This window comes from Mauremys mutica, chromosome 19 (assembly GCF_020497125.1).
Source record: "Mauremys mutica isolate MM-2020 ecotype Southern chromosome 19, ASM2049712v1, whole genome shotgun sequence".
Taxonomy (NCBI): domain Eukaryota; kingdom Metazoa; phylum Chordata; order Testudines; family Geoemydidae; genus Mauremys; species Mauremys mutica.
This window is the reverse complement of record NC_059090.1, coordinates 10,280,668-10,307,650: the sequence shown is the minus strand read 5'-3', so window position 1 is coordinate 10,307,650 and position 26,983 is coordinate 10,280,668. Positions and strand designations below refer to the sequence as shown.

The 26,983-nt window shown below is 44.9% G+C and overlaps 1 protein-coding gene and 1 non-coding gene across 3 annotated transcripts in view; one reads left to right on the top strand and one right to left on the bottom strand.

Annotated features, from left to right (window-relative positions):
• Nucleotides 1-13,835: 13,835 nt before the first annotated feature.
• On the bottom strand, nucleotides 13,836-13,907 carry TRNAA-UGC. The gene has a single exon. It is a non-coding gene; the product is annotated as a tRNA-Ala (tRNA).
• Nucleotides 13,908-19,363: 5,456 nt separating this feature from the next.
• UBE2G1 (ubiquitin conjugating enzyme E2 G1) overlaps nucleotides 19,364-26,983 on the top strand; it is a 45,129-nt gene continuing 37,509 nt past the window's right edge. For both annotated transcript variants that reach the window (XM_044993847.1, XM_044993846.1), the window contains exon 1: nucleotides 19,364-19,644. Coding sequence is in view for 1 of the 2 variants with exons in the window: in XM_044993846.1 (XP_044849781.1) it covers nucleotides 19,599-19,644 (46 nt within the window). In the remaining variant the exon portion in view is untranslated. The remainder of the gene's footprint in view (nucleotides 19,645-26,983) is intronic.

Here is a 26,983-nt window from a genome sequence, read left to right as displayed (position 1 = left end):
TGGAAAGCTCTAGAATTACTTTTATTATGTCCTTATCCAATTTTTGCATGTCTTTTAGATCTGGTATTTTAGGTTGTACCAATTTAGTTGATATGACCTGGTTTAGGCGTCTGTAATCTATTGTGAGACGCCACGAACCATCCGGTTTCTTAACAGGCCAAATAGGTGAATTTGCAGTGGAAGTACATTTTCGTAGTACTCCCTGTGTCAGCAAGGACGTAATAGTCTTTTCTATGTATGGATTTGCTTGTTCTGGGTAAGGATACTGTTTTTGGGCTGAAATTTCTCCTCCTTCCACAACAATAGTGACGGCCATGCATCCACAGTCATGTTTGTGTTTAGCAAAGGCATCTGCATGTTTGTACAGTAATGCCTGTAACTCAGGTTGGTCTGCATGTTTAGCCACTATTTCGTCCAAATCATACCCTTCAGGTTCAAAGTCCTCCACTGGAGATACCATGCCACACTCAGGTATGACTACTGGAGAGTCATCCTTTTCCTGTTCTACTGAAAGACACAATAATTGGTTACACAAATCAAGAACACATCCCTGTTTGTATAAGAAATCAGTTCCCAATAAGGAATTCTTTGGGTCTGCTAACTTCATTAATGCAAAAGTATGATTCTTTCTTAGGTGACCTATTTGTACTTCAAGGGGTGTAGAAAGTGTGGTAGTAACCTGATTACTTGCAAAGGTTGCAAGTGTCTTGGTACATCCTGATGATAGAGGAGAGGATCTAGGATCCTCGACATGGAGAATACTGATTGCTGCTCCAGTATCTATAATGAGATTCCTGTCTAGTCCCTCTATCACTGCAGATATTGTGGGTCTTCCACTTGTATCTCTGTCTAAAGGGGTTATGACTACACTCGGGGTTGTTTGTAGTCATGCAGCATATGCTGTCAGATAATCAAGGGATTCCTCCTCTATCTCCTCAGAGGCAGCCAATTCTGGAGGAGTGGCTGTCCACTGGGGAAAAGGGGATGGATCAACGGAGGCCACTGGACGGTTCAAGGTTGCTGAGCCTTGGCCTTCCATCATCATCAGCTCATTCACACGGGCATGAAGTTCTCGGATAGCCCGTCGTTGAGCCTCAAGCGTCTGTTGCACTGTTTTAAACATTTTCACAACTGAGTCCTCAGTTTTGTGCAAAGGCGGTGATTTAGGTCTCTGCAGACGTGAACTGTTCTGTGCAGCATCTGAAAAGAAAGGAACACGATCCCGGGCTCCTGCATAGGATCCAAACGCATAACCCTGTCGAGGGGCCTGGCCACTCGAAGGTCCAGGGTTATTACGTGGGTTAGGGTCATTTTGCCAACGTTGATACTTAGGGAATTTAGGAACTCCTCGTCCTAATCCTGGCTGAGGTTGAGGTCCCTCAATCCTCACCGTAGGATTAGTTTGTGGTTCCTGAAGTACTGCAACCGGGGCTCCACGCCGACCTAATTTAGAGCCTCCCTGTGCATGTGCTTTAGCCAGTAAGGCTAATGTTCTTTTTAAAGAAATATCATCAGTGATATGCATATTAACCATTTCTCTTAACTGAGGAAGGGAATTATTAACAAGCAGACTGATATATGGCAGTTCATCTGTTTCTTCTTTGATATGACTCCGCCAAGCTGCACTTAACCGCAAATGAAACTGATGTGGAGTTTCATTAGGTTTCTGCTTTAAGTTAGACAGAATTGCTACTCCAGCTTGCCCTGGGTGCTGATTATGTTCCAATAGGGCTACTGTCTCTTGAAAAGTTTTCTCTCCTACTCTATACTTAAGTGGCAAAGTACTCCACAATGCTCGATTCACTGTGAGTTGTAAGATTTTAACCCAATCTTCCCTTGGTAAGCCAAACACTTTTGCTGTCTCCTGCACACGTTGTGCATGCATAGCAACTGAAGAATCCTCCATTATTCCTACTTGCTTAGCTACCAGGTCTAAGGTTTTAATATCTGTAACAACTGCTACAGGACAATCAGAATTGGAACCTGCAGTTCCTTCTTCTGGATCTGAATCTGAGCTTTCATCTGAACTTTCATCTGAGCTTAAATCTACAATTTCTATTCCTTGCCTCCTTCTACCTGGATTCACAATTTCCTCATCTGAACCATCAAAACTTTCCACTGGAGAGAATCCTGGGTATCTAGGATAATTTTCCATGAAATGTCTATGGCTTACATTCAAAGTGTCTCCACACTGACGCAGGACATCCCTTAGTCCACTAAAGTCTGGTGTGGTAGGGCGTTCTATCGATACACTAGGTGATACCAGCATATACCACAGGGGTGTAGAGGACCCACGAAATTCCTGGGGTCTAGGCAATGTTGATTGCCCGAATGCCAATAAATGTCCACCCAAAGGGACTGGATTTTCTACTCTATATGGTGCTAATGTAACATTGGGTGGAGGAGCAGGAATTCTATTCCCTGCTTGTTGTTGTAGCTCTCTTTGTAACTTAGAGATCACTACATCACATGCATTAGCTACCTGTGTTACCTGTGATACGGCCTCCTCTAACCCTTGAACAATGACCGATTCTAAAGGTACTGCTTTTTCACTCACAGAAGCTGTCTCTACAGAAGTAGAGATCTTTTCCTCTTTCTCTGCTTCTCTGTTTGTGTCACTAACTGCTTCACTGACTGTGACACTTGTCTCCGCCTCCTGAACTGTCACTTCAGAACTTCCGTCTCTTATCGGCAGACTGTCAGTTTTCTCTGCACTGCCAATTTCCTCTGACTCCACAGATTCAACCTGCAACCCTGCTTCTGAAGGTACTGTGTTTGCTTGAGCTAATTCTCTTGTTTTACTTCTAGTCACTGGTCCAATAGGATTTTCTACCTCTGTTGGTTCCACCATACCAATAGGGATGGGAATCAATTCTTCAACCTCCTCTGCTCTATTTTCTCCCTTTTCTAGTTCTTTAATCTTTTCCAACAGCTGACCACGGTCTACTCTATAGGCTACCAGCATCTGCTGAACTTCCCTGAGTAACTCCATCTTTTTATCCAATTTCTTTCCCAATGAACTACAAGCTACAAGCAAGCATTCAACAGCTATTCCCTTCACCACCTTAGCTTTTTTCTTTTTCTGCTGTGTTTCCTCCTCAAATACATTACTCACAAAACCCCATGGGTTTCTCTGCTCAGAAATCATTTCAATATTTCTCAGCTGCTCCAAATCTCCACCATGTTCCTGAATATATTTCCTAGCAAAGTTTTCCAAAGCTAAACTGCTAGAAATTCCAACACACTCCACTCCTGTTCTATCTTCACTTTTAACACTCTTACTACGAAATAGAGAATTCATCTCTTTCTTTTCCTAGTATATTCACTAGAATCTAGTATAGTCTAGTATATTCACTAGAATCAAACCTCTGTTGATTTACTTCTGATACACAAAAAGGCGTCCCTTTTACAGAAAACAACAGGATAATACCCCTTAACCACCGGTTTAAGCACTATATAATAAAAGTCCCAAGTAAATAGAGGGAGCGGGGATACTCTCTTCTCTCTTCTCTCGATGGCTTATAGCAGATCGAGAGGTCTTTCCCCTCTGTCGGGACCTGCCAAATATCGGGGAATACTGAGGCAGACGGATCAGAGGTGCAGTCCGGAAGAGTTAATGGGACTAAGATAAGGTATCTTTGAACTATTCAAGTTCTGACTGATTGCGGCCTTTCTGGCGGCTATGAATACCTTGCTTTATTAACTCCCCGCCACCACTAGTGTGGGTCACCGGATCCAGGTGCGGCTGCGAATTATTTTATTCGGTACCATTCATTAACTTCTTCAACATATAAAAACCCCTTTCTGTGCACATATATCACTTTTAAACTTTATTACTTTAATATTCAGTTAGCGAATACAGTTAAAATCCTTTAGGCAAAAGTGAAAGTAAAAACCTTTCGGATGTATAACCACAATACAAAACGGAAATACTGGGCGTGCTGCCAGCAGCAATAACCACAGTTGATTCTGACTCTGGTTTAAGAGTAAGATTTCAGGTACTGAAATTAACTATTACTTACTTGTGTTTCAAGTAATTGTGTTTCAAAGAAAAACTCTCCAAAGGGTCCAGAAATATCTCTGGATTCCTGTCACACTCCTCAAATCTCCTCCTGGCTGGCTCGCCAGTCTGTTGCCTGATTTGGGGAGGGTTAGTAGGGACAGTGGAATTTATCCACTTAATTTGGTTGTATGTAATAATTAATTTTCTAATTAATTAGTAATGTTAGTAATAATTAATAGATATTAATAATATGGGTATGGCTCGCCAATATGTGTGATCAGAAGATAAAAGTTCGTCTTGAATCAGGCTTCACAGAATTTAATACAAGGAGATTGGGTTATGTGACAGAAAAACTATACTGAGACAGAATTAGTCAAACAAGACCTTTTATTTAAAACCAATAAAACAAGAAGTAAATGTAAAATGTTAAAAGCAGTTTGATTACAAAGTTACAAAATATCACAGTTCTTTGAGATATGATATGATATGATATGATATCTAATGCACTTTGCAGCAAATAGTACTAGAGTGAATTTCACACCTCTGCTAGAGGAAGTATAGTTATAAAGAAACTGGTTATGAATTAAACCCTTCTTAGCATAGATGCTTTAGAGGTGAAGTAGAAATTAAGAATTATTTCATACTTACAGCTGTGAAAGGACAGAACACTACGACTTATCATTAGTTGACAGCTTTCGTAGGTGTAGGCAGGGTGAGGCGATGAGAATAGAAGGATGGGTGTATCGCCTGCCCTAATGGTGGATTATCACACCTTTTATAGGGAGAAATCCTTCCTCTTATGCCCAAATTTGTCTTTCCCCATGGAAAGGTGAGGGTACCTGTTTTCATAGGCTGACCTTTGTATACGTATTAATGACAACTATCTACGTATCTTGTGGTAGACTTGTTGTATTTTGTGGGCAGAAATACCCTACTTTTGCACCTAACTAGGTGAAAGGTTAGCAGATATTCAGAAAGTCCCTAGACAATTTGCGTAGGTTTGTTTCCTATTATCACTTTTCTGAGTAAGGGTCTTAAAGGTTGCTTTTAGCATCACAGAGGAAATAGGCCAGGATGTCTGGTTTAGAAGCTTCTAGGTATCTTGCGTTTACAGCTATTGCAAATTCTATTAATCTATGCAGCCTACACACTTTTATCAAAAAGACATTTTATACAGACCAACAGATTAATCCTCAGGGCTACACTCCCACACCCCAAACCCCTCATTTCCAGCCCCACCCCAGAGCCCTCACCCCAGCCAGAGCCCTCATCCCCCCCACGCCCCAACCCTCTGCCCCAGCCCTGAGCCCCCTCCTGCACCATGAACCCCTCATCCCCGGCTCCACCCCTCAGCCCTCACCCTCGCACCCAAACCTCTGCCTGAGCCCCTCCCACATCCCAAACCCCTCATTTCCAGCCTCACCCCAAAACCCTCACCCCAGCCAGAGCCCTCATCCCCCCCACGCCCCAACCCTCTGCCCCAGCCCTGAGCCCCCTCCTGCACCATGAACCCCTCATCCCCGGCTCCACCCCTCAGCCCTCACCCTCGCACCCAAACCTCTGCCTGAGCCCCTCCCACACCCCAAACCCCTCATTTCCAGCCCCACCCCAGAGCCTTCACCCCAGCCAGAGCCCTCATCCCCCCCACGCCCCAACCCTCTGCCCCAGCCCCAAGCCCCCTCCTACATCATGAACCCCTTACCCCTGCACCCAAACCCTCTGCCCTACCCTGAGTCTCTTCCCACACTCCAAACCCCTCAGCCCCACCCCATTAATTTTGTGTAATAATAATCAACAATGGATAAATTCTTAATAAAGTAACCCAGAGAAAAAGAACAAAAGGGTAATTCATCAAGTGATGGCCTCATTTTCGACACCCATCTTGCAAACTGAAGCTATACAAAAGAAAGATGCAGCAAATCTAAAAAGATAAGAAAAGGAGTTTTCAATCAATCTTGGCTGTCAAGATTTATGTGGTTGGAGTACAATAGCAAATTAGACAGAGCTTTTTGCTTTTGAGGTTTATTGACCCTACTTCCAAGCATATAGAAGAAACCCACATCCAAGTAAACTGGAAGGCAGGTATAATAGTGTGGCTTACTTGTATTTTAAATGGAGTATTAACAGGTACTTGTCTGCTTTGTTCTTGTGAGCAGGCAGCATACTGAAGTTTGAGTGTTGAATGGTATATTTTCCTCTGGTCTCTGCTGCTATTCTGACGCATTTAGGGATAGGTAGTTATGGTCTCCCTCTTTATTCTGTTTCTGTAAAGTCAGAAATCAGGCCTTATAAATAATCTACTCAATTACTGTTTCTAATTTACCCCATTGGCCTCCAGTGTAGTAATCCTTAATTTTCAGCCATGATACCTTGTGAAGCAACCTTGTTGTTTCATAAGCTAAAGACGTTCTAAGGCTGAACATGATCCATATGTATCCGTATTCACCCACAAAAGCTCATGCTACAAAACGTCTGTTAGTCTATAAGGTGCCACAGGATTCTCTGCTGCTTTTACAGAACCAGACTAACACGGCTACCCCTCTGATACATGATCCATATGCTTGATCCTACAGCTTTACAGGCTGACTACAGTGGGACTACGGGTCTGAATAAAGGCTATAAGGATTTACCAATGTAAATGACATGTTAAATGGAGCTGAGAAGGACTCTGTTTTTAAAGCCCAAGACAGTCACAGAAGATGAGAATTCCAATTTAGGAATACTTTGACCCTGGGTAAGTCACTTAGCCTCCATGCTTCAATTTTCCAGTCTGTAATATAGTGATTTTCCTTACCTCACATGGCTTGTTCTCCTCAGCTTAGTTCACTTGTGTTGGTGAAATGTGTTCAGGCCCATTGCATGAAGATGCTCCTGGAAAAAACAGAAGTTAAGGAAACAAGTGTAAGCTGGTGGCGTGATTCCACTGGTTGAACAGACAATTATAACTCAAGCTGTCTGTGTTTCTCTTCCCCCTTCAGAGCATAATAGCTGCAAAAAAAACCCAAACAAATTAATTTTACATTACTAGAAATCAAACCCAGAAGAACCCAACACTTGAGCATGACTTGAGCACCAAAGTGGCCAGATTGCCTTGTGAAGGAAGGTTTCAGAGTAACAGCCGTGTTAGTCTGTATCCGCAAAAAGAACAGGAGTACTTGTGGCACCTTAGAGACTAACAAATTTATTTGAGCATAAGCTTTCGTGGGCTACAGCACACTTCATCGGATGCACAGACTGGAACATACAGCAAGAAGATATTGAGGACTTTTGTGTGGGAAGGTTGGTTTTTCATGAGAGTATCCAGTTTTGAGAGCTCAGTCTTAATATCTTCTTGCTGTATGTTTCAGTCTATGCATCTGATGAAATGGGCTGTAGCTCACAAAAGCTTATGCTCAAATAAATGTGTTAGTTTCTAAGGTGCCACAAGTACTCCTGTTCTTTTTGTGGAGGAAGGTTCCATCCCCTTCTCTCCCCAGTAGCTGACCTTATAGAGTTTCCTTCCCTTAGGCATCCGTGGAAACTAAGTCAGGAGTTAATAAGTCTGTGTCTACACTAGAAAAATTTATACTGATTTAACCTTTGGTTAGGGGTGCAATTTTTTACCTATATAGTTATATCAATTTAAGTGCAAGGGTGGAAGCAGTTAAACTAGTGTAGCTTATTTTGCTTCCCAGCCTGGAATAAGCACTTATATGCTGGTATAACTGCATCCACAGTAGAGGGCTTTGCAGATTTAACTATACCAGTATTGTTAAAGTGCAAAATCTTTTCTAGCATAGACGAGGCCTCACTGCTTGCTGATGACCTCTTAAGACTCCGCTATACAAAGTCACACCCAGAGCTATTGCTCCCATTGGTCTCTCTAGGAATACCCCTTGGTTACAGATTGAAAGATACTGACAAATACCAGGGGAAAAAAAAAAGTTACTTGCCATGCATAGAAGTTGGCTTGTGTGTGTGTGTGTGTGTGTGCGTGCGCACACACCAAGTTTGAGATAAGCTGTTGACAATAATGTGTGTACTTTTTAAAAATGATTTTTGTTTCTCCAAGGCTATGTGCTACTGGAACAGAAGATGCAATTCATATTACAGTTTTTTTTAGTGTTATGCAGTCAAATATCATTCAGACAAAAGATTCTCTATCACTGCAGTTAATTTTGGCCATCTATCATTTTAAAAGCTTCACAATTTATGCCTGTAATGTACAAGGAAGACAAACACTAGGGCTTTAAGTATGGGTATCTCTAGAGTGCATTTTTGGAGGAGACAATGGGTAACAAATCAATTCAGATGAAAAGAGGACAACAGTTTTAACTACCTAGCGCACTAGTGTAGTCTTCTCTTTCTAAAAATTTTCCACTCATGACAGTCAAAGGGAACTACTGGCTCAAATATGGTGTCTCTCCTTCCTCTCCTAATTACATGAATGTACAGCAACATCCCATTTTACAGAGAGTTGAAGAATGCAAAGAGTTTTAACAACAAAAATGCTTTAATATACACAACCCTCCCCTTGAGCTAGGTAATAATCCCATTATACAGTTGAGGAAACGGAGGCAGAACTGTTAAGTGATCAGCCAATGACCAGAAAAGGAGTCAGTAGCAAAGCCAGTATTTTAACTCCACGCTCCCGGCCCTCTCATCAGATCATGAGACCATGTCATATTCTCATTTAAAGAAGTGTAGCCTCTTATTTTCTTCAAATTAAAATACTTAAATTTGTGTCTTTCTAACAACATACCAACCTCAGACAAGCCAAATCTAAACACTGACTACCCTATATTTCTTCTCCTTGAATTCATTTGATAGATTGCAAAGTGCTACAAAACTGGATGTCTTTTGAATTAGACCAGACTTTGTAAGTGGGGAAGCAAAAATCTTAAACAAACAAACAAACAGGATCACAAGGTTACACCCATTGACGAATGAATCCTCAACACACTCTAGCATCCCCTTTTAGACATGAGGATATGGTGACATGTAATGACAGGTCCAAAGCCATTGAAAGAGTCAAACTCAAAATTTCTTATGTCTATTCCCCTCTAATGTACCCCAGTTTTACACTGGAATAACCACTAACTTCAGTGGCATTATACTAGGGCTGTCGATTAATCACAGTTAACTCATGCAATTAACTAAAAAAAAATTAATTGCGAAAAAATTAATCACAATTAATCACGCTGTTAAACAATAGAATACCAATTGGAACTGGGGACACAGCACTTCTGAAAAAATCAAGACCAGGCTGTATCAAGTTGGACATCAGTCACATGGCCAGTTTATCCTGGTCCTGACATTCCTGGGTGGGCCATGCCTCAGTTTCCCCATCTGTTAGTGCTTTTGGTGTAATTGCACAAACTTAGCAGTTTCAAGATAAGATCATTCTGGTTTAATGAAGTCTCAAACAGAGGTACCCCTCTTAGAGTGTAATTCACCACCAGCATAAAATCTCTAGCCATAGGCGCCAACTTCTCCCGTGGGTGCTTGAACCTCCCCCGGGCCCCACCCCTAGCCCCATCCCAACTCCACCCCTGCCCTGCCGCTTCCCGCCCATGCCCCGCCCCCATTCCAACCCCTTCCCCAAAGTCCCCACCCCAACTCCACCCCCTCCTTGCCCCTATTGGACTCCTTCCCCAAATCCCTACCCCGGCCCCACCTCTTCCCCGCCTCCTCCTCTGAGCACACCATTCCTGCTCCTACCCCCTCCCTCCCACAGCTTGTTACACCACAAAGCAGCTGTTTTGCAGCAGCAAGCACTGGGATGAGAAGTGGGGACGCAGCACGCTCAGGGGAGAAGGCAGAGGTGAGGTGAGGTGAGGTGAGCTGGGGGTCAGGGCGGGGAGCTTGGCTACCAGTGGGTGCAGAGCACCCACTAATTTTTCCGCATAGGTGCTCCAGCCCCAGAGCACCCACAGAGTCAGCACCTATGTCTCTAGCAGTTCTTCAGATTATCTTCCAATTACCTTCCAGTTCTTCCCCTCAAGGCTCCTTCTCACCAGGAATCTGTCCACAAAGCCTAAGCCCAAGGCTTCATTTGCACATCATTTACTCCTTCTTGGAGTTTTTCTCCAGACTATATTTATGCCTTTTTTCCCTCAGCTCCAAAAATCACTGCTCCTTCCAAGGCATTCTCCATAGATTAACCCAAACACAACACCTATTCTATCCAAGTTCCGCCCCCCGCCCGAGTAAGCATCAGGCTTTGCCTTTTATATCTGGCCTTGCTCACATGATCAGTAATATAACTCCAAGACTACATTCCCCAGAATTCCTGGCCTTAAAGAGACACGGCTTCACAGCCATGCCTCAAGCACCTAGCACCCAAATATTGATGCACCCAAAATACAGCAGCTTTTGAAACATTTTGCATCAGTTTCCAGGAATACAATGGACTTTCCCCCTTTCACCCACTTTAAAAGTGTGTTTTTCCTAAGGACACATTTCCAGTTACATCAGCCTTTTAAAGGCCTTTAGGCTGCTTAAAACCAAATGGTTGTTTAAGATTCGGATGTTTAATTGATTCCTATCTGCTTTGAAACTGTTTCTCTGTAGAGCAGCTCATCTGTAGTTACTGTTACACACTTACCAACATTGTTCAAACTCCATCAAAACAAGGATCAGAGGAACAGAAGAAAAGCTTAAATTCCAAAGTGATAGCTGCTTTGGCTATATCTCGTATATAGACAGGAGTACATATGGAAACAAATTCATCCCCCAAGAAATGTTGAATTCAGCGCCGTTATGCTGCAGATTCAGAGCTCAATCCTGCTTCACTGAAGTCAGTAAAGTTTTTCCATTGACTTCAAACAGGAGCAAGACTAAGCCCCGTTTTGTCATACAGAATTTCAGGCCAAAATAGCTCTTTGTTTTAAGTGCTTTTATTGACAAAAATAATCTTGTAGACTGGAAAAGGTTCTACGTTTTATACTTTTCTCCATATAAGGGCATGAGCAGATTTTTAAATAAGTCTAGCGGAAGCAAAAAACGACTCACAAGGCCAAATCCTCCAGAAGACAACAGAGTTCACTGGTGTAACTGAGAGGAGAATCGGGGCCACAGCTACTAATTACTCCCAAATCTATCTGTTTTGCTAATTCAGCAGGTCTGCCAACCTTTTCCATAATACATCCTACACATTCAGCTATTTGCCAGTAATTGTGCTTAGATGTTCCCAGAATCTTATGTACATACTCCCATGGCTCTTTGAAGTAGGTGGAGCCCTGCAAAGCTGTAGATATCTGCAGACAAAGTTTGCAGATTACGAATGGATGCAGATCCAAATTTTATATCTAGAGCCCTGCAAATCTCCAAGTATCCGCTTTATATTTGTGGATGCAGATGCGGATATCCACAGACCATGTTTGGGGATCATGGATCAGATGCAGATACAAATTTTGTATCTGCACAGGGCTCTAGAACTATGACCCATGGGCCAAATCTGGCCCACCAGCCGTTTTAATCTGGCCCTCGAGCTCCTGCTGGGGAGCAGGGTCTGGAACTTTCCCCACTCCGGCTCTCCAGCCAGGGAACAGGGTCGGGGGCTGCTCCGTGCGGCTCCCAGAAGCAGCGGCATGTCCCCACTCCGGCTCCTATGTGTAGGGGCAACCAGGGGGCTCCACTCCGCACACTACCCCCGCTCCAAGCATTGCCCCCACAGCTCCCATTGGCTGAGAAGCATGGCCAATGGGAGCTGTAGGGGTGGCACCTGTGGATGGGTAAGCGAGCAGCAGAGCCACCTGGCCGTGACTCTGTGTAGGAGCCAGAGCGAGGACATGCTGCTGCTACCAGGAGCCACTTGAGGTAAGCGCCGCCCGGAGCCTGCACCCCTAATCCCTCTCCCACCCTCCGATCCCTTCGGTTCAGCCCGGAGCACCCTTCTGCACCCCAAACTCCTCATCCCCAGCCCCACCCCAGAGCCTGCACCCTCACCCCCATGCCCCAACCCCAGCCCTGATCCCCCTCCCACACCCTGAACTCATTTCTGGCCCCACCCTGGAGCCCGCTCCCCCAGCTAGAGCCCTCACTGCCTCCCACACTCCAACCCCCAATTTTGTGAGCATTCATGGCCTGCCACACAATTTCCATACCCAGATGTGGCCCTCGGTCCAAAAAGTTTGCCCACCCCTGCTCTGGAAGTAAGTTCAAACTCCCACTTCAAAGGAGGCACTTCAAGAATCTGTGCACTGGTTCACTTCTGGCATCAGATAAGGACCTTGTTATAAGTGGCTGAGTAATTCTGTTTTAGCAGAATACTAGACGTAGGGCTGTGAGCCAGACAAATACTGATAATCCCTTTGTGGGTTGTGGGCACAGAAGCAATAGAGAGAAGACTGCTTTAATTATGACCTAATCCTACACTCCTTCCTCATTGATTGCAATGGGAATTTTATGAAAGGACTAAGACTGCTATATTGTCCCACCCCCTCACCCCCATCATCATGTTTCCCTTCCTCCCCACCCAAGTCACTCCACTCTACTCTTCCCCTCTCAAAATATGTTATTCTGCCCCATGTGAGAACCAGAACTCAAGCAGTATGGAACACTGCTATGCTCATTAAGGTATAACAGGCTGGTGCCAATTACATTAGATGCAAGCCAGAAGTAAATATTCCATGGGTATGTCTACACAGCAAAAACACCTGTGAGTCTCAGAGCCTGGGTCAACTGACTCAGGCTCGTAGAGCTTGTGCTGCAGGGCTCAAAAGAGCAGTGTAGACATTCGGGCTCAGGCTGGAGCCAGTGTCTGAAACTCGGCAAGGGGGAGTCTTGGAGCCCAGGCTCCAGCCTGAGCCCAAACATCTACACTTCTAATTTTAGCCCCACAACGTGAGCCTGAGTCGGTTGAACCAGGCTCTGAGACTTGCTGCCACGGGATTGTTTTTTGTTTGTTTGGTTTTTGTTATTGTGTAGACATACTCTAAGTATGTTGAGGCATGGGTGTAAGACAAGAGCCAGTGGGGCACTGGATTGGGAGTTTGACCCAGCTTCTACTCCTTGCTCCAACACAGGCTGCTGCGAGATCTTGGGCAAGTCCCTTCAGCACAGTGTGATTGTTTCTCTTCCCACCCTTTGTCTATATCCTCTATTAGGACTCTAAGCTCTACAGAGTGGGAAATGTCTTAGTACATGTTTATGCAGGTTTAGCTCAACAGGGCTCTGATCTTAGTTGGGGCATCTAAGCACTATGGTGATACAAATAAACAAGAGATACTTCAGTGAGGTTCACTCTACTAAGGGATATGCTGTAGTAGGTGCAACACTTTTTTCCCTTACAGTTTCTCTACACTTGTTTGCCACTCTGCCTGCTCTCTGTTCTATTTTTCATTGGATACCCCTCCTGCTCTTCCCAGTGAAACATGAACCCAGCAATATTTGAGTAGGAGTTGAACTTTTGAACCTGCTATGCAGGAGTGGATTTGAATTTAGATAAAATAGTTCTGACCATATGTAATACTGGTCCTAGGGTCCTGCTTCCCACTTTATTTATATGTGAGCAGAGTCAGCATGACTCTACCCTGACATCTGGTGGTGAACTGTGGCAAGTTTTGGATAAGAACTTTAGGGGCTGATCTTGATGGACTAGGCACACCCACCGAGCATGAACCCAGAGCAGTCCAAATGGTCACTTTGGCTGTTGTCATAGAATATCAGGGTTGGAAGGGACCTCAGGAGGTCATCTAGTCCAACCCCCTGCTTCAAGTAGGACCAATACCCAGACAGATTTTTGCCCCAGATCCCTAAATAGCCCCCTTAAGGATTGAGCTCATAACCCTGGGTTTAGCAGGCCAATGCTCAAACTCCTGAGCTATCCCTCCCCTCAAAAAAGAAAACTTGGAGATGCTGGGGATTGAACCCAGGGCCTCATACATGCAAAGTATGCGCTTTACCACTGAGCTACATTCCCAGATTGTAGATACCCCAGTTTCTCTGTTATTGAGGCAGGAAGAATAAATTGTTGTTACCCTGTTTATGTGAATCAAGGACAATGAAACTCTTATGACAGAGGGACTCGCCATCAACTAAGTAACACTCACTAGACAAGGGACATGGATTCCAAAACCTAGTGAATTGAGAGAGGCTGCGGACAGATATTTGTACCTGATGGTATGGGCCCCTTTTGAGGGCCTCAAATACCAATTGCATCTACTCTTCTCTCTACTGTGGAATATCAGAGCTAATTTTAATTCTATTAGGAGTCTAGTTACAGGCTGCTGAGCTGAATTCGCTTTGGGCCAATGGTGCCCCAGCACTGAGGCTCCCCTACTACAAGCTGAACTCATTAAAGAGCTAAAATCACTAAGAGCTGAAATCACTGAGTGCTATGGTGGGGCCTGAAGCTATGTTGCTGAGCGGCTGGTGGAGTGGAGTAGTTTGTGGGATGACTGGAGCGGCTCACGGTGAAGGCTGCAGCAGAATCCCATGGAGAGGCAAGGCAGTCGGCCTCAGACCACGTAAGGTGCCCCTTAACACTGCTGTGCCCCCTCCTGCCCCCGGCTGGGAGGTAAAACTCTAAAGATAAACTTTTGAACTCTGGGGCTGCACTGACCAGGCACAGAGACTTTTGGGGTGTTGGACTTTTGGGACTTTGGGTGATCTTTTGCGTTGCTGGACTTAAGACCCTGAGGGGAAAAGGATACTGCCAAACTTACTTGCTCATGGTTTGTGTTATGAATCCTGTTTGTGATGTTTCCCCAACATAATGCCGCATTGTTTCCCTCCTTTATTAAAAGGATTTTGCTACACTCAGACTCCGTGCTTGCAAGAGGGGAAGTACTGCCTCTTAGAGGTGCCCGGGGGAGTGGGGGTGGTATGTAATTGTCCCAGATCACTGGGTGGGGGCTCGAGCCGGTTTTGCATTGCGTTATTGAAACTGAACCCCCTAAATACTGAACCCGGCCCTTGTTGCTGCCAACTCAGACGGGTTACATATAGATCAAGTTTAATCACAAAAATAACACAGCTTTTAGCCTTGCTGTGCTGTTATTCAAGCCACTGTATAAATCCCTGAAACAGGGTGCTGTATATGGAAGAACCCAGTGCTCTGCTCTATTCTTTTCCCCGGAGCCCTCACTGACAGAAGAGTTTGCAGAACACTTGCTTTTAGCATGAAGCTGAGTATGCAAGGTGGAGGCCAAGTGCGGCCATCATACTATCTCTCAGAAGGAAATTGGGCTCTCATCATACACACAAGCTCATTCAGGTTTAGCCACTCAGATACCAGTGCTGAGGAATGCACTATAAAATGTAAAGGCTTAGAGTGGGCTGGCTTACAGGCAGCAGCACAGCTAAATGGTCCTTTCCCCTGGTGACTCTTGGGTATGAGACTCTAAGCCTTTCTAACCCTGAGGACTACAGGGGTTTTTTGTTTGTTTGTTTAATATTTATAGAACATATACTAGATTACAAATACAGATTGTGAGCTGGATGTAAACTGACACAGTGGTGACTGCTCAAATCTGCAAACAGCCTGAAACAATAAGAGGTATGACATGCTCTCATTTGTCTCAGTGGGACTGAGTTTTAAGCCTAATGATAGTTATCAATGATACAATTTAAATTTCATTTCACTAATCTCAGCATACATGAAATACATTTGCATTGCAGACATCTATGCTATCTACTGAGAGAAGTGGGTTATTTGGTTTCATGAGAATAAAGAAGTTAGGTGTGGTAAGCGCACCACTTTTCCCTAATCTGCCCCCTACAGATAGTTATCATGGTGCAAGGGACAGATCATTACCATCAGCTTCTGACCAACCAATCCTTGTTACTTCTACTAAGGCCAGGTCTACATTACTGAGTTAGGTCGATGTGAGGCAGCTGAGGCTGACCGAAGTCTAAATATCTACACTACAGCATTGCTTCTGGTAGTGTAAGGCTAGGTCTACACTGGGAGGGGGGAGTCGACTTAAGATACGCAACTTCAGCTACACGAACAGCGTAACTGAAGTTGTGTATCTTAGATCGATTTCCTTCCCCGCAGTGTAGATCAGCTCTCAGTGTGAGTAGGTAGTTCACAACACACAGTCTCCAAATCTGCTAACAACAGTGTCAGTATATGCCCACTGTGGTGGTGATTTCTCGTAATAAGGACAGCTGAAATATGAACTGCTCTGACACCATCAACTCATTTCACATGTTGTGTACCACCAGCCATCATAATGTTAACTCAAATGGAGTTTAAAAACAACCAACTATTGGGTAAAAGCACCATCTCCTATTACCACTCACCTGAGCCATCCAGACACCCTCCTCCCCCAATCTAGCAACATTTAACATCAAGCAAAAGGTTTCCCATACACACTGCTTTGGGTCATACCACTGGTGTTTGTGTATGAGACAAGTTCTGACTTTTATCTTTGTCTTCTATGATTCTTGTCAGAATTTGAAATTCTGTTTCAATTAACTTTATGACAAGAATTATATAAGTAAAATTTAGAATAGCCCTGACTTGTATTGACATATTTCTGATCTACTCTATCAAAAATCCTCCTTATCTTTAGAGTTTGAGATTTTTTCATTAAAGATTTAATACATATCTTACCAGAGACCCACATTTTTAACTATTAACCCACTGACCTGAGAAACATTCAATACCTCAGTCTGGATTAGCTAGTTTGGAGTAAGCCTACAACAATGGTCCTACTTAACTGGGCTTGCTGAAGCCTCTTCTACATTTAAGAATTACACCAGCACATCCACATTACCCATTTATGTTTCAGGGTCACCAGTATAGCAGGCTCCTAAAAAGTATTGCCTGCAACTGTTGCATTATCACTGCATTCTGGATCCCTATCCCAATTCCCAGCGTAGCTCCTCAAAAGCATCTGATTGTTTAGCACTATAAAGTGCAAAATGAACTCCCACAGTAAAGACTTTTAACATAAAAATTAAATATTGTTTTTAAGAACTGAACGAAACTGACAAAGCATTGCAGGTTGGGAGCTGTGTGAAATAAATTTTGGGATTAGAGTCTATCTCCCAATGAATGGGTGACCTTTTCCACCCCTCACAATAGGTCTCAGCTATCTAGCCCTTCGGTGTGATTCCCTCTAATGATAACAATATCAGTGAAGGGAAGAAAGAGGGTATATTTCATCTGTGTTGGAAATTCTTGTGTTATCTCAGTTGAATTACGGAAGAGGACCAAGCCTTGGTCAGAAAGATCAATGGAGAGATAACAGGAGTAAGGGGGGGGATAGTGCTAGAACGACCAGTGCACTGAATTGCCAGCTTTCAGGCCACATGGGGCTTAGCTTCACTGCAGCATTAGCTTAAGGAATAAATCCAGGGATGCCCCTAACCAGACTCCCAACCACACACAAACATTTCTAGCTCAACTGAAGTGGTGCTTTACATTTGTTCTAACTGGCTCATTGAGGGCATGGGTTGAAATTTGAATGCTTCTGAATCTTGAGCTAGTAAAGCAGCCAAGATCCAGCTATTCTGTGCAGCTAATATAACCACTCTGTGCAGTTTGACTGATCTCACTAGACTACTGCAAGAGAAGTTACCTTGCATATAGATGACTTGAGCTAATGCCACAGTGTACATAAACCTTAGAACTTCAGTGGGGCAGAGTGATGAGATAGGAAGCAATAGTAATGAAACTTGCTGCACGCCTTTCCACTTTCAGAACTCAATGCAAGATTTCCCCCTCTGATGTGGCTTTCCCTTACTGATTCACACTCTGTGGCCAACCCTAATGCTAGTGCCCTTCCATCAATAAGAAAAGTATTTTCCATAGTAATAGGAGACTTTTTTGGGGGGAAAGGACCTATTTATTTATTTTAGAGAGCCAACACAAAGTACAGCCCTTTGCAAATGTAGTTTGCCTTATCTTTGTAGAAAAACAGCTACTTCCTCAGCTTCTCACTAATTTAGTCCTCTAACCTTTCTACTTCTTACAGGATTAAATAAACAATATGAATAATAAGAATCTAACAAAACACCCAAAAGCCTTCACTATTCAGCAGAGAGGCCTGCACCTCTTCTAAGGGTTCAAACAACCCTTTGAGACAATCACACAAGCAGCTCTTACTTTTTCCAAGGTAAGTACTGGATTTCTAGCTTAAATTACTCCCCTTCAGACCACTTCCATGCTCTCAAGGTCCTTTCCTTAACCCTTTAATTGTTGTTTTAAACCTCTTCCTAGATGTTTCATATAAAGACCCTTGAACCATCTCCACTCCCTTCAACTATAAAGCAACACAATAGATGTTGTTTTCTCTAGGAATTACTAGGAGGTGAGGGAAGCTACCTCTTTTATAGTCCCTCCCCAGCATATTTTACTGCCCAGCCTAGCTTTCATAACCCCAGTCCCAGAGTACCTTTGTTCTGGGCTGACCCAGGAGAGCCAGAGCTGGCAAACTGAGCTCCTCTTAAAGGGACAGCTTGTCCCGTGATTCTTCTATAAATGCTTTCATTTCCTCGAGCTCATTCAGACAAAACTCACATCACACAATAAATAAGCAAAATGACATACACTTTGCAATGCTCCTACACAGAGTAAAGAGAAAGAACAGTTTTCTTCTAGCAGCAGCCATCTCCCTAGGAGTTTGCCTTCATCTGGTCCCACGCTGAAAACCCCAATTATTTTCTGGGGCTTTGGAGGAGGTGGTACTTGGGTAGGCTGAGGGCTGCAGGGATTTGGTGGATAATTATCCAGGGGCAGCCCTTTTTTTACTGCACCCCTTGGAATAAATCAGTGGAAAGGTGCTTGTGGAAATGCAGTGTAACTGTCCTGCCCCCTTCCCTTGAGCTGCTGAGGTAACTCCTCTGGGGCCCAGTCCCCCCTCCCTTGAGCTGCTGAGGTAACTCCTCTGGGGCCCAGCTCCCCGCTTCCCTTGAGCTGCTGAGGTAACTCCTCTGGGGCCCAGTCCCCCCTCCCTTGAGCTGCTGAGGTAACTCCTCTGGGGCCCAGCTCCCCGCTTCCCTTGAGCTGCTGAGGTAACTCCTCTGGGGCCCAGTCCCTCTCCCTTGAGCTGCTGAGGTAACTCCTCTGGGGCCCAGCTCCCCACTGCCAGGCACGCATGGCCTAAGGAGAGGGCTGGGCTGGGCTTCACCCGGGGGAGTTGTTTCCCCCATACATACTATGAGGAAGATGCAGGAGTGAAACGCCCTGCTCCGCGAGGGGAGGAACTGGGAGTCCTCCTGGCTGTGGGCCACTGCCAAGTTCAACAGCAGCACCGAGCGTGGGCTCCCGCCTTCTCCGGGTTACAGTGAGGGCCATAGCCTGACCTTCTCAAAATGGCGTCGGGGTGGCTCCACCTGGACCTCTCCAAGATGGCGACGCGGGGCGGCCGGCCGCCGGAGCCTGGTTGTGGGGAGTGCGCTTGCGCGCCGGGGCCCTGAGTGCAGTGAAATTCCGGGAGGGAGGGGGGCGGAGGAGGTGGCGAGTGAGCGGCAGACACGGAGCGACGGGCTTAAGCCCCAGTTAGGGACCCTGTGTGCTACGGCGGCGCCCGACGCGGAGCCAGACCCCGGGGGGGCCAGGAGCGGGCGGCGTGAGGGGGACTCGCCGCCGGCCAGTTCGTTCGCCGCAGCGTCGCCGCCGCCGCCGCTCGGACTCCCTCCCCGGGCAGAGAGGGGGAGAATGACGGAGCTCCAGTCCGCCTTGCTACTGCGGAGGCAACTAGCAGGTACCGGGGCTGGGGCCTGGGGGCGGCGGTGCGGGAGCCCCGCTCAGGGTGGCGAGCCGCGTCGGGCCTGTGGCGGACGCGAGCTGGCGGTGGGGGGGCGGGAGCATGAGGTCGGCGGGGGTGGGGGGGGTAAGTTACGGGCCGGCTGTGTGGACAGGCGTGGGGGGGGAGGGCAGATTGGGGCACCCCTCCCCCCGCGCCGGGAGCTGAGGGAACTAGGCCGCCGGGGGGAGGGGGAGCTGCGTGGAGATCCAGGGGAGGGGAGCTGCGTGGTGGAAGCGGGGGAGGGGCTCAGACTGGGGTGCCTGGAGGGCCATAATGGGGTTAGGGTATTTCCTTCCCCTTGCGATGGAGGTCGCCGTTGGAGTCCCCCCTCCTTGGTGGCAGGCGGAGTGAGGGGGGGTCCCCTTGTGTTCTCCCGGGGCGGGGCCTAAAGAGGCTTTGAGGGACTCCCTTGTGGTCCCCCCGTGAACGTGCCCAGGGTTCCCCCCCCTTCCCTGCTAGGCTGGGGTGCTGCTCAGTAACACAGCCCCAGGAGGCGATAGCTGGGCTGGCCTCTGTGGGGCTGAGACCAGCCTTACGGGGAGGCTCTGAGGGGCTGCAGCTGTCACGGGCATGGCGCTCCCCCCTGCTGCGGGGAAGGGTGGGCATCTTCCTCCTCCCTTCTTTTGTTTTAAGCTCTGCAGTAGGAGGCTCGGGGTGGGGGTGGGGGATCTGACAAGCCTGGGGTCTGGGCTGGAGGCGTGTGGGTGCTAAGTGGGGGTAGGTCGGAGGCTGGGACTGGGGGCGCAGGATGGAAGAAGGTGGCGAGAGCCGGCTCTGCCCTAGGTGTCTTGGGGGAGGGGAGACGATGGAAAAGGTCGGGGTCGCTGCTTGGTTCACTTTCTGACTCGCTTCTCGATCTCCCCTCCCCCTTCCTTTGTCCCCGGCCTGACCAGCCTTGCATGGCTAGCACAGTGTGCCTCAGCCACTGCTGCTGAGACAAGGGGACCTGGCTCGGCTCGGCCTGTCCCGGCGGCAGCGCCGAGCATGCGCGGGGCCGCCCGGGCGGCTGGTCTCACAATGCAGCTCCATGTGCTGCTAGCTGCCAGATTTAAAGAGAAATGATCTAGCAGTTGTGGCTGTATGGGCTGCAGCAAGCAGCGTGTCATTTTCTTTTCTCCCTCCCTGCTGGAGCACATGCTCCCCCTGGATCCCTCTAGTTTCCTGCTACCAGAATGAAGTAATCACCTTTAAAAACAGATTTACCTGGTATTTGACTAAGGTGTTAGTCATAGAATATCAGAGTGGGAAGGGATCTCAGGAGGTCATCTAGTCCAACCCCCTGCTCAAAGCAGGACCAATCCCCAGACAGATTTTTGCCCCAGATCCCTAAATGGCCCTCTTAAGGATTGAACTCACAACACTGGGTTTAGCAGTCCAATGTTCAAGCCACTGAACTATCCCTTTGCTGCCCCCCTCCCTCCTTAGTCAAACCTAATGGCCTTTCCCTTGTGGGCCAAAAAAAAAAAAAAAAGATTGCTTCACATCTTAAGGAAATGTATGGTACTAAGTATAACTAACCTCTGACAAATGAGGCTTTAGTGAGTGGAGGAGTCACACAGGGGAAGAAGTCATTCAGTGACAATGGAAACCAAAGTGTAGCTCTAGTGTCAGAGGAATTACTGGAATTAGACTTGAAAAAAGCAGTAGAAATCCTCGTGTAGAGGGGCAGTCCTTCGTGGGACTTGTTCCCTCAGCAGAATGAGGGAACACGATGACTAGTAGCTCTCTTCCAGTATTAATGTCTAGCTTGCAACATAAGCAATTTTTAGAATTTTTTTTATATAAACTTTTTAAAAAAAAAAAGCATCTTCCTGCTGTCTCTCTTGCTTTAAATGAGTAGGTCTACATTGCAAAAGAATGCATGGACTCAGATTACTAACATGAATTAAAATTAGGGTGACCAGATAGCAAGTGTGATAAGTCAGGACTTTTTTTTTTGGGGTGGGCGTGTGTTAGTTCATTATATAAAACCAAGCCCCTAATATTGGGAGAGTCTTAATAATATTGGGATGTCTAGTAACCCTAGTTAAAGTAACAGTGAAGACAAGGCAACTCTGCTTTTAATTCAGGTTAGCAACTAGAGTTCAGCCCCAGGCTCCTTTAAGGTTTGAACTCTAGCTGCTAACCCAGATTACAAACCAAGTTGCTGTGTGTTCACTGATTTAATATTACGTAAATTAAACACATTCTGTGTGGTAAACTAAACGCATGTAACAGTGTTAACTAGTGTATAATCTCTTAAAGATGTTGTAAGGAAGGTGTCCAGTGCATAATATGGCTAAAATTAATAGTGTTAGCAATGGCAATGTTGAATGTATCTGTTCACCTTTTGCAGTGCTAAAAATCTTATGATCTCCACACTCAGTGTAGAGTTGTCCTGATATCCTATACCTTCTTAGAAGGACTTAGTTGTTTGCATCTTTTTGTGTATATACACTGGGTGTATGCAGTGAAAGTGGTCTATTTTGTCATAATTGCAAAGCTCAGTAACTGCAATAAAGACTTGTTAGGTTGGGAATTCTCCAACTTTCTGCTTCAAGTCACTGATGCTTCTCTGACACAATGAATAATCAAATACCTCAGACATGGCTTATGATCACAAACCAAAATTTCTTGGTTATATATTGTGTAACTTAAGAGTTACAAGGCCAAATGATGGCATAAATCAGTAGACACAGTACATTACTATTTTGGTGGCATTACTCCTGAAGATTGCATAATTTGATATTAGATTTCTTGAAAGAATGGTCAAGAAACTATGTAGATTGGATTTCTGTAAGGAGTCTCTGAAATCCTGGGTTGCTCCAGCATAGGGCCAACAAGAAAAAAGTATGGGTAACTTCAGAGAATGGGCACTTGAGTGTACAGGTAGAATTGGTTTCAGTGCTTTGGCCTTAACTTGTATGCCCTTGCTGTTGATGAACTCTGCTTATTTGAAACTTCAGTTTTAAAATGTGCTTTCGCACATTTTAAAAGACAACCAGTGAGACAACTTTAAAAACTTGTCGTCATTGCCATCACTAATTCAACAGTATTGGGAGTAACAATGCAAATGCTCTGTAATAGTACTTGGAACAGATCTAACCCAGTGTTATGATAACGCAGCTGGTAGCCCTTCCCCACGGTGGGTTCCCATTGTAGGGTTCTGTGGCATGCTGAACCTATGGTAAATGTCTAAACTTTGGGGAGGAGTGGGGGGGTAAGGAACCTTGGAGTCTTTGAAGTACTACTTCTACTTATCAAAATGATCACCCAAAGGACACTTCTCCATATTTTGTTAGCATGGATGGGATTTCTAAAAAGCAAATTGAGCAGAAACTTGAGACTCTCAGACACTGCTCTTTTTGATAGGCCACTTGAAATCCTAATGCAGAGGTTGGACTTGATGTAGCTGTCATCTGACCCACTGCTGGCTGCCTTCTTCCAAGTCTGTTTCATTTTTTCACACCCACAATATTTGCTGTACCTTCAAACAAACTGTAACCTCCTAATATTCTGATACTACTGTTTGCTTCTGGTGAGACTAATACTTCACACTCAGCGCTATGCATAGTAGGAAGGCTGGTGAGTCACAGGATGGGATTCAGGGTGGGGGCTGAGTAAAGACAGCAAGTACATGTCTGAGATGCTTTGTGTGATCAAAGTTTGGTAAAATAGCTCTCATACCCTTTTCTTTTTAAGTAGTAGTCCCTGAGCACAAGAGGTCTGAATCAGAGCTGTTAGACTTGGGGCAAGGGGTGGATGGGGAACCTGAGAGCTGAAGGTAGAGAAACAATTAGTGGATCTAAGAGCCATCAGTAGGGCAAGGAGTGGGTTAGAGATTGACTGACTGCATTCTCCCAATGTAGTTAGGAGGGAGAAGAGTGGGGTCATAGATAGAAATTTATAATCCCACTTCCCTTATTTCTGTTGGTAGTAAAGTACTTGGTATAGGAAGTTGTTTCCCTTCTCCCACCCCCAGTCAGTGGCAAAATACCATAGACTTCAACAGAAGCTGGTTGGCACTGTATGTATCCAGAAGCAGCTTTGACCAGGGTATTACTACCTTTAAAGTAAGCCATCTTCCCCACTAGCTAGAAATGTAACTTTCTCTAAAAGAAAATACAAACTTGAGCAAAACCTTTTTTTAATTAAGTCTTTAAACATGCAGATGTAATGACAATAGGGAAAGCTGTAGGCACTCTTCATGTACGATCTGCCACAATATGCTACCCTGGTTATCTTTTGCATTGTGGGAAGTCTAGCTACCTGAAAGCTGGTTCCCAGTAGTGCTGTAACTTAAATCTTGAGTTGCTGCTGCCAATGCTCCTGTCAGCTGACAAGGTGATCCTCTTGCCTGTATGAAAGTAATAGTCATAGCCAAGTGCTAACCCTTTTCTTGTCCTGGATAACACATCTAAAGCTGTAGATGTGTTGAGCTTAATTTCTCAACTTGACTTGAGATGTGAATATATATGATTTCATATCCAACTTTCTTCCGCTTTCCACCTTGCTCTAAGATGCTAATAGATCTTGTCTGTCTCTCTTCAATGTAGACTAGACAGTCTTGTTTTTTGTAAAGGATGCATTGACAGATACAATAAATAACTTTTTGCATATCAAATTACAGACACTATCAGTGTAACAATGTGCATGTACTCTTAGTATATCAACTAGATCCTGGACTAATACAAGAAGCTGTCAGATCTTGACTAAAGGAGTCCTATTGTGTAATAGAACATTAATAGTAGTCAAACTTAACATGGCAAGCCTTACTTTACGTGGGACAGGCAGACGTAACATTCACATTTAGCTGGTAATTAGTTGGTATTGTCCAACTCTGATTTTGTTTTTAAAGGGGAAGCATTAATTACTACCATCACCAGAGCAGCAGTATTTCTGGGACAGATGTACCAGAGAGAGAAGTGACCAAATAGGAACTAAAACTTAAAGTGGGCGGGCTTTTTGACTCCGGTGGCCTTTCTTACCCAGCAAATCTTTTGTCCTGAAGTATACCCTAATTAATGCTAGTAGCTTCCCCTTACTCCCCTTCCATCAGTGGCCAGACATCAACACAGCCAACTCAACCATGTTCTGGTTGGATTTTCTAATTTCTGTTGGTGACAGTAACCAAGGTGACCATTAAATTAAGAACTTTCTCTTCCTCTTCACCCCCACAAAAAACTGCCAGCTAAGCATGATTACCCTTTTCTTTTGAGTTTTAATACCTAAAGTATGAAGCAACAAAGAGTCCTGTTAGTCTTTAAGGTGCCACAGGACTCTTTGTTGCTTTTTACCGATCCAGACTAACATGGCTACCCCTCTGATACTAAAGTATGAGTAACTCTAGATTTCTGATGGTAGTGATTTTCTCCAGGAGCAGGCAAAGGATAGCAGGGAAAACTACCTGAATAGATATGTTCATGTACAAGCCTTGGAAAAATAAGGCACATCTCACTGAGAACATACTGGGTCAGACCAAAGGTCCATCTAGCCCAGTATCCTGTCTTCTGACAGTGGCCAATGCCAGGTGCCCTAGAGGGAATGAACAGAACAGGTAATCATCAAGTGATGAAGTACTGACAAGGGATGCTGTGGAATGAGGAACAATCAGTGCCTTCTGGGAATGCCCACACTGAAGAAACTTTCATTTTGATACTATCAGGCAGATTAATTTTGGGTTTTTTTCACCTAAATTCCTTAAGAGAGATGGCCTGACTTCCAGGTACCTGTTTATGATAATGGCAAAGACTGTTTTGTCTTTAGTATAGCTAAAACAGCTAACTGCTTCAGAAATGTGCTTCACAGGAAATGGATTAACTTTTATCATGCTTTCTTTTCTAATAGAACTTCATTATGCTTGGTCCATCTGTCCTTAATCCTCATTTAAAAAAAAATACATACTTTATTGTAACTGAGTAAGACTGCCTTCTGCTTGTGCTGTCTTTCTAATGGAAAACGTAACTACATCTCCAGTTCCGAAAGGATTAAATAGGCATTTGTTTTAAGCCTTTTTTCCTTTTCAAAGCTGTAGTTCTACAGCTTTAAACATCCCAGCTGAGAATAAGTGGTCCTTATAAATTAAACTCTTATCTCTGCCAGAAATACCAGTGTTCTGGATCATTTTACTTCTTGTAGAATTACTACTTCAAACTCTCATCTCTTGATCTAAGCACCCTTGCTGGGACATTTTCAGGGTCTTAACTCAGCCTTGAAATCATGGTTCTAAAGCATGGAATAACACTAACTTTTTTTTATGCACTCATCTTAACTCATGCCAGATCCCCTTGATGCAACTTTGTCGCTATTGCCAGTCTTGAGGACCCAGTTCAACTAAATTGAAACTGGAAGAAGTACCTTTTGCTTGCCACCCTGAAAGGCAGTGAAGTGTAGGGTTAGTGGAATAGTACAAGTGTCAACCAGAGTAAATATGAAAATCCGATCTCCTAAAGAAGGAAAAGATAGAGTAAAAATCTTGGAAAATAGTGCGAAGGAGAGTTCTCATCTCTTATGCTTGATTTCAGATTTGTGTAAACTAATTATGTTTAACCAGTTTGGGTAGGACTGAGATTAATTTCTACACAATCTATCTCTGTTTCTTTTATACTGTAACGTTGCTTCCCACTTGTACATCCTTTCAGGTAATGGTAGGAATACCCCACCATGTCAGTGAAATTCATGCTGCCTATGGGCAGGTCTGCACTAGAAGCACTACATCCGCACAGCTGCAGTGCATGTGGTGAAGATGCTCTATGGTGATGGGAGAGCATCTTCTGCTGACATAGTGCTGCTGTGGACAGCACTTAAGTCACTAACTTCCGTTGCTCAGGGGGCTGTCTCCCCTCACCCGCTCATGCCCCTGGGTGATGTAAATTAGATGGACTTAAAGCAGTAGTGTAGACCAGTGGTTCCCAAACTGGGGTTTGTGAACCCCTGGGGGGTTCCCGAAATGTTACAGGGGGTTCTCAGGAAAAAAATTCCCTAATGGCGGACAGAGCTGTCCCTAGGGACCCCGGGTGCATGGGACCAGCAGCTTGGAGCCCCTGGACTTCCAAGAACTAAGCAGATCAAAGCAAGCATCTCTATCACACTGAGGAGATTTAAACTTCAAGACTCCTTGTAAGAAATGGAAAGGGTGGTGGATATTTTTTTTGCTATTTTTAAAATTAAATAGGCAGCTAGTGTTCTTCATAATTTAAAAAACAACAAGTTTAAGCTTTGTAACATGTGTTTACCTGAACTGCTCAAGACCTGGAATGCTTGTGTAAGAGGAACTCTTTTTCAGTTGGCTTCTTAGATACCTTCATGCTGTTTC